This window comes from Asparagus officinalis, chromosome 3 (assembly GCF_001876935.1).
Source record: "Asparagus officinalis chromosome 3, Aspof.V1, whole genome shotgun sequence".
NCBI classification, from domain to species: Eukaryota; Viridiplantae; Streptophyta; class Magnoliopsida; order Asparagales; family Asparagaceae; genus Asparagus; species Asparagus officinalis.
Window position 1 is genome coordinate 35,797,097 of NC_033796.1, and position 7,583 is coordinate 35,804,679.

The window sequence follows — 7,583 nt, forward strand, 5'->3', positions numbered from 1 at the left end:
GAAACAAGTTCTTGCAAATGCCTGCTCCTAACAAGTAAGATTAGTTCTTGTTGTTCATGCAAAATGCTCCGTTGGTTTGAATGCGTAGCTTCATTGACTCCTAGTGAGGCTAAGGTTGATGCTAAAAAATGTTGCCTGATCATTGAATGAATCTTGATGCCTTAGCCTCTTGAAACAAGTTCTTGCAAATGCCTGCTCCTAACAAGTAAGATTAGTTCTTGTTGTTCATGCAAAATGCTCCGTTGGTTTGAATGCGTAGCTTCATTGACTCCTAGTGAGGCTAAGGTTGATGCTAAAAAATGTTGCCTGATCATTGAATGAATCTTGATGCCTTAGCCTCTTAATGATTCATGGAAAAGGTGTATCCTGAACCTTGATATTGCCACATACATTTTCAGCTTGGTTATGTGCGAAAAGAGCTTTTAGAATCCTTAGAAGAGCTACACATAAGATATATGATGGTTTTATTTTATATAATGTTTGATCATGTTATATGTGATTTTTCATCGTAAACTTCTATTAGATGTTACATGAAAAGAGCTTTTGGAGTAGGTTAGGTGTAATGAGAGTTCATGTTGTACTTCTTTGAACTTACTGAAATTTATATGTAATTTATATAAAAAATTTATATTTATAACCGACTGAGTTGTTCTTAGGTGCTTAATATGAGGGAGCACTGGAGATAGATCCGGGGCCTGCCTATTGGGAAGGGGCAGGAAAGTCACCTAGTTCCAAAAAATAAGTGAGGAGGAAAATGAGCAGGCTACATCCTCCTTTTTAATGGTCTTTCCAGCCGAGCTCTTGAAAGTAAAACTTGCAAAGTTCTGAAAAGACATCCATTGTTGTTCTAGTCCTCACTTAACCAGTTAACCATACAGGACCCTTAGTTAAAAGTAGTTTTATATCTGCAGAAAAATGTATTTGTACGGTAAATTTATCTCAAGACGATGATTGCATTTGTGTTCTTCTGCAATACTTTCTCATTCACTTCATGCACATTTTTATGCAGAACTTGGAATAATTTTATGTTAAGCTCCTAGGTCATGTTTCACTGCAGATTCTGCTCACATGAAAATCACAACCTGTTCTGTAATAATGGGGTGAACATGAGTCCTTTTGTAGTTCATATCATTTATATTGAAATATTAATCTGGCGTATCTAAAATCTAGTATTATCTCTTTTTATCTCATCAGTTGGACTCAAACTGATAACTAAGCAATGATTGGTTCCATTATGCAGGGGTAGTATTGGCGATCTTTATTTATTCATTCATGTGGATGAGAAACCAGGAATTCGGAGGGACGGTCTTAACTTGTACTCTGACGTCAGTATTGATTACACTGAAGCGATATTAGGAACTATAGTTAAGGTAACCTTGCTGACATTGCAATGCTGCCTCACATGCGATGCCCTTTTCTTGAGTATCCGGTCAGCTATGCGTATTATCTATAACAGTGATCTATAATAGCTATAATCAATACTGGTTACACTTGTGAAGTCAAATTACACTCCTTGTCTATGATGTAGGTGCAATGTGGAAACAATTACTTCAAAGAGTTGATGTTCATTTTAAGTCTAAAAGGATAAATTGGACTGCCCATCAATTGATTTGATTAATAACCTGCTTATTAATGTTTAATTATTGAATTATCTTTTGATAATTTCACATTAGTAAAACTTAAAAGAATTGGTTATTGTCTTCTGTGGGAATAATTTTGACTGGGCATATCTCTATCAGTAAGTTGTTTATATTTACATGATATATGAAATCCTATCCCAGGTCGAAACTGTTGGGGGATGTAGGGATCTTCAAATACCTCCTGGGACACAGCCTGGCGACTCTTTGGTGTTTGCTAACATGGGGGTTCCAAATATTAATAAACCTTCAGTTCGAGGTGATCATCATTTTGTTGTCAGGGTACAGATTCCAAAAACTATCAGGTTTGAATTAGTTAGTTATATTTTCTTAATATTCTTGTTATGCTTCAAACTGCTGTGCCTGAGGACATGGAATTGGTATCAGCTCTCATGCCCAACCTACCTGGCAAAAATTTTCTTAGTAAATGAATTAGCTTCCATAGTCGATCTCACAAGCATAAAACAAATTAGTTAGGGGATAGATGTTTTTTTCTTGGTCTTGCTCAATTACTCTTTACAAAAGTTCCATTATCTATATATAAGCTTGATCGCACTATATTTTACATGACTTTGTATGTTTGTTTATTCTTACATACAAGTGCAGAAGTGCTAATTCTCCAACAGTTGGATATTTTTTAGTATCTATAACTTGTCAAATAACTTAGTCAGCACACTAAGCCTGTATCGTCCAAACCCTTCCAAACTTCAATTAAAGTATATTTAGGTCCTACAAGTCTCCCTGTCTTTTTTGTTTTCTTTAAAGCTTCCTTGATTTTAGTTAGCCTAGATTTTCAATAATGCCTGTAGTGTATTTCAGAAGTTGAATCATCTGATTTATGCTCTCTTGTGTGATTCTCATTGAACAACTTATGAAAACAATTCCTCCACCTTTCACTATCTTACCTAACCATCAATAATAAAACTTCCCTTTCTAAAATCATAACAAGAACTAATTGATTAATTTGTATATTTGTTCATGTAGTAGTCATGGATTCTGAGTAGACTTTATTCTAGTATGCTTTTACCTCATCATGATGTCCACATTATCATATACAAGATATAGGAAAACTTCTGCGTCAGCATAATTTAAACTTGATCCATCAAAATGAGATCATTATATTGTGTGACTTGGTACTCAAGAAAGTTCCAAAAGACACCTGTGTTACTAATAACTTTATTCCTTTTTATAGCCATGCTGCAGTGTTATTTACATTTAAGAGTGTCTTTCATAAGAATTTGGGTTAATATTATGAATCAACTGCTTTTCTTTACATGATGCTTATTTTCTGTGTTAAATAATCTTGTGTCGTTCACAGTGATGAGGAGCGCTCACTAGTTGAAAAGCTAGTGTCGCTTAGGGATGTTTCTATCAATCACTCATCCTCATCAGAAGGTAACAATATTTTTCACATCTTCAAGAGATTGACGTATGCTTCCTCCTGTCGTTCAATGTTCCTTCAAATTTTATATGCCTCTGTAGGGAAGCTTCAGGAAAACATTGACAAACACAAAATGAGCAAAAGGAGTAACCGTGTTTCACAAAAAGAGGCCAAAAGTTACTTATGGAGTTCTTTAAAGAAATTGTTTGGGTAAGTTGAGAATGGGATAATTCATGCTGAGTATTTTACATGATTGTGATATACTTTGTTGCATGCACTAAACTGTCCTTTTTGTCTATTCAGTGATGTGATCTTAGTAGTTAGTAGTTTGGACTATGCTATGGCAAATTTCACACCTGTTCTCTGCTTAAGATTTACAAACAATTAATGTATAAATGATGGTGAAATTTAGAATAGCAGACTGATGCTAAAGGAAGCAAAAACCATATTTTTTTAATAAATAAAGAGAAATTAAGGATCTAATTCTATGTATACCCCTTCACTGCACAACTCTAACACATCATACTTTTCTTTTTCCTCTGGCACCAAAAATATTTCTATTACCTAGACATTGATTACCTGTGAACCTGTCTCCGAATCCCATCTAAGTATTGTTTGCTGCAATACCTTAACCCATCGTACTATCCTTTTTCCTCCCGCATCAAACATACTTCTATCACTCAGACACCGGTTACATGTGCATCTGTCTCTGAATCTCATCTAAGTATTGTTTGCCCATTGATTGGCACTTCTGCTAACCATAACCAGATGTTACGTGAGGATGAAGTGATGAAAGTTAGTCGCTTGCGGATTTTTATATTGTGTTTGACTTTTGATATTGTCAGTCTAGCATATTCCTTAATTGTGTATTTCTTTGACTTTTCATACAGGGATTTCTTAATTGTGCAGTTCTTAAACACCCATTTGGTTCGGTACTGAAAGCACACTATTATATTACACTCTCGATTTGTAGTCTAATTGTTAAAAAATATTACTATGGACTGATATTCTATAAGCTGGTTGCTTGCAAAGTTTCTTTACATATTTTTGTGGAGGAAATAGAAAGGGCTGATACTGAAATGAAATAAAACAATATGTAGCTCCTTTCATTCAAACCTCTCTAATTTTCAAAATCTGTATGAAATAAAAATTCTAATATCTTGCTTCAGCGCTTATTGGAACTAACATAATAACCATTTCATTTTAATTTGTAACCTTGTTTTGCAGGCAGAAGCAGGGAACTGGGTTTGCATCTGTCAGTTACGTACAGTCATCATCACCAGCTTGGATCATTCATGTCAAAGCTGATCCCTCCTCCATTATTTCCATTTGTGGGATTATTGTTGTAACATGTATTCTTTCTTTTATACGTGATGGAAAAATTAGCAGGTTATTTTTACATCGGCTCCAGAGGCACTTCATTAAAAAGGAACGCTAACAACTGATGGAATTTACGTAGCTTTTTAAATGGGTGGACTCCTGGGTTTATTTTCATAAGTTCTGCCCTTTTATTGGGTTTATTGATCTGCTTATAAATGAGAATATACAGTGGCGAAGTTGGTACCAAAATTTTTGGTGTGTATACTTAAGTTCTTACAGAAATATTTCAAGCCTCAGCCACAGAACATTCATAGCCCTGGCCCCTGGTGTTCCACAAAACTATCGTCGACTTCCCAATGGCTGAGTGATTCTCAAGGTAGTTTCTTACATGTTCAGTTTGTTCAATAGATCTAATGATGTAAAACTTGCGATTCATTGAGTATTTGATGCATTATCGGATCCATAGTTTGCCATTTGGTGAGAATTTTCGGAAGAGATTATCCTAATTTAGTCCACAGAAAGTGCTTTGATATGGTTTTCTATTAAATCGTTGTCAGTTGTTTGCAATTATATTTTGACAGTTTATATGCAAGAATTCAATCATCTAAGCATACATCATTTTTTGCTCGAAAATGATTTGTTCATAATAAACTTTTAAAGATTAGCGTTCCGCGTGAGGGCTTGGGTTCGATCCCCATGTGTGCGATTAAAAAAATTATAGTGTTGTGTGTCGTTATTGGGCTAGATATTGATACTCAAACGATCCTATGTTATAACCTTATTCGAAAGTTGCCATCTCAGTTGGTTCCAATTTCAATGAAAGTTTCATATTCTAAACATAATCGTCAGAATTTTACTTGGCGCTGCAAAATAAGAAGTTTTGCTTAGCAAAGGGTCAGAAGCAACAAATCCTTCACTAAGAAAAGGAATTCCATTGTAAAAATGAAATGCCGAATTGCACAAAATTACTATAAGGTACCATATATTAAAGACAACCTAGTTTAGATATTATCATGTGCAAAGCACGTAATACGTACATTTACAAGATAATGAAGGTAGTTTATTGACAATTCTTAAAATTTTATGATAATTTTCAATATTTTATAACTTATGATATGCTAATGGGAAAATGGAAATGATGATAAGTCTGTGTAATTTAATCAAACTGAAAAATAGTATCTTACTTAAACTTCACTAGCTTCATGGCTCTATAGAGACTTAGGGTGTGTTTGGATTGAGGGTAATGAGGGGTGGGGGGAGTTATGGTAGGCTTTAGCTTTGTTTGGGAATTAAATTGTTATAGGTAGTGTCAGTGAGGGAGAAGGGAAGGTAAAGTAGGGGAGAAAACCACAATTTTTTTCTTCCCCCTAAATTGGGGTGTAACCATGGTGAAGGTAAAGGAGGGGAGCAAAGCAATTGCAGAGAGACCAATTTACCCCCATCAAGATCTAGTAACAACATAACGTCATAACTTAATAACATTTAAGAGTATTTTATATTATTTTATACGTATTCCCTTCCCTTCACTTCACTTTAATACACTTTCTAAATGGGGTGAAATAAACTCCCATTGATTCTCCTTACTTGTTTTCCAAATAAGCTTTATATGTTACCTTATTTTTCCTTAACTTCACTTCTCCTAGGTTCCCTTAACTTCTCTTCAAATCCAAATCCAAACAAGCCATTAGTTTTAGTTTAGCTTTAAGGTATTGACTAAAAAATTGGATAAGAAGATGCCAAAAGACCAAAGAGAAATAGTTTTTAAAATGGGTTAAATATCAGAAGACCCTTACCACAACTTTCAAAATATTAGAAAACCCCCCTAAAGTTAAGTGGCTATCAAAAACCCTTTTAATTTTAAGATTTTATCAAAAGATCCCTCCTAACAACTTTAACCGCAAATCTCACGTGGGTGGGTAAAATTATGTAGGAGGATACTTTTCTAGTGGAAATCGCAATTAAGGCTATTAAGTGGGTTTTCTAATAAAATCATAAAGCTAAAGGGGGTTTCTAGTGACCCCTAACTTAAGGGTTTTTATAAATGTAATTTGGAAAGTTGTGGGGGGTTAACATATAATCGTGCAAAGTCAAGAGGGGTTTTCTGATATTAAGTTGCAAATCCGAAACTCCCAAAATATGTATGATGTTAGGAAGTTTCGTAAGTGTACCCGCTTTGCTTTTCTTTGCTTGCACGTAAAAAAAAAAGGAAATAACTCAAACCCCGACTATGATTTTATTTAAAACATGGCATCCTTGCTTACCTTCAATTAATCGTTCTTATCTTTTCTGGATGCCCAATTGTAGTTCTCCTCAAAATTTCAATTACTAAAATTGGTTTATGATGGTTACTATCTTTTGTTGTTTAGAATTAATCGAAGCAGTTTTGATGTTCTTTTCCTTTGCCCACTTCCTGTTTGAATAAATGCCTCTTAGAGTTCATCTTGAATTGGAATGTGCTGTTATCTCTTGATGTCGAGAAATCTTATGGGTAAAGTTTCTTGTTTGCAAATATTTTTCTTCTGTTGATTTTGGTTTCTCTTTACATGATCATAAAAACTATGCATTAATTGTCTTGTATTTGAGCGAATGACTATCTGAAATAAGCTCATCATGGATTTGAAAAATGTATCCAAGTATGACCAATATAGACTAATCAAACATCCTCTATAGTTTCTTGACAACAAGGCGGATGGTGTAATTTAAGTGTCATCACAAAAATATGGAGAAACTTATGTTCTTCTAGGCACTGCCTAGTTTTTTGCCGGCTTATGTTACAGCAGCAAGGAAATTTGTGCATTATCGTTCACACGTTGTTAGTGCTTCGTGGTCTATGTTCATGTGGATCAGTTATGTGATAAAGCAGAATATTGGGGTTCATACAAATACTGCACAGGTTTGCCTCATTTGTTTCCACTTCTAAGTTCTTAGATGCAATTTGTACGCCGCTAAATCTTCCTGTAAAAAGGTCGCTCGTTAACGTTTGACACTAACTTAAAAAAGTGGAGACTTCACAATATTGAGGTCCTTGTGATTTTTTTTGAGAGGACTTATTTCTGGAGGCTTGGTGATCGAAGATTCGAATCTTGAGCATTGCCACTTCAGGGAAAAATGGCACTCGCAATAGTCTGGTTTCTTAGAGCTTATGGAGATTTCAAGGATGATTGTCGTAGTTTTGCTGCTATGCTTTGAATATCATTCGTAGTCTTTAACTTTGCGTTACATGGATTACTGCATAGCAGAGAACA

At 34.7% G+C, this 7,583-nt stretch overlaps 1 protein-coding gene across 2 annotated transcripts in view; it reads left to right on the forward strand.

Moving 5' to 3' along the window:
- Positions 1-4,844, forward strand: part of LOC109833776 (chaperone protein DnaJ) — a 15,538-nt gene extending 10,694 nt beyond the window's left edge. For both annotated transcript variants that reach the window (XM_020401584.1, XM_020401583.1), the window contains exons 7-11: positions 1,241-1,370; positions 1,782-1,942; positions 2,956-3,032; positions 3,120-3,228; positions 4,246-4,844. In XM_020401584.1, the coding sequence (XP_020257173.1) occupies positions 1,241-1,370; positions 1,782-1,942; positions 2,956-3,032; positions 3,120-3,228; positions 4,246-4,456 (688 nt within the window). In that variant the 3' untranslated portion in view covers positions 4,457-4,844. The remainder of the gene's footprint in view (positions 1-1,240; positions 1,371-1,781; positions 1,943-2,955; positions 3,033-3,119; positions 3,229-4,245) is intronic.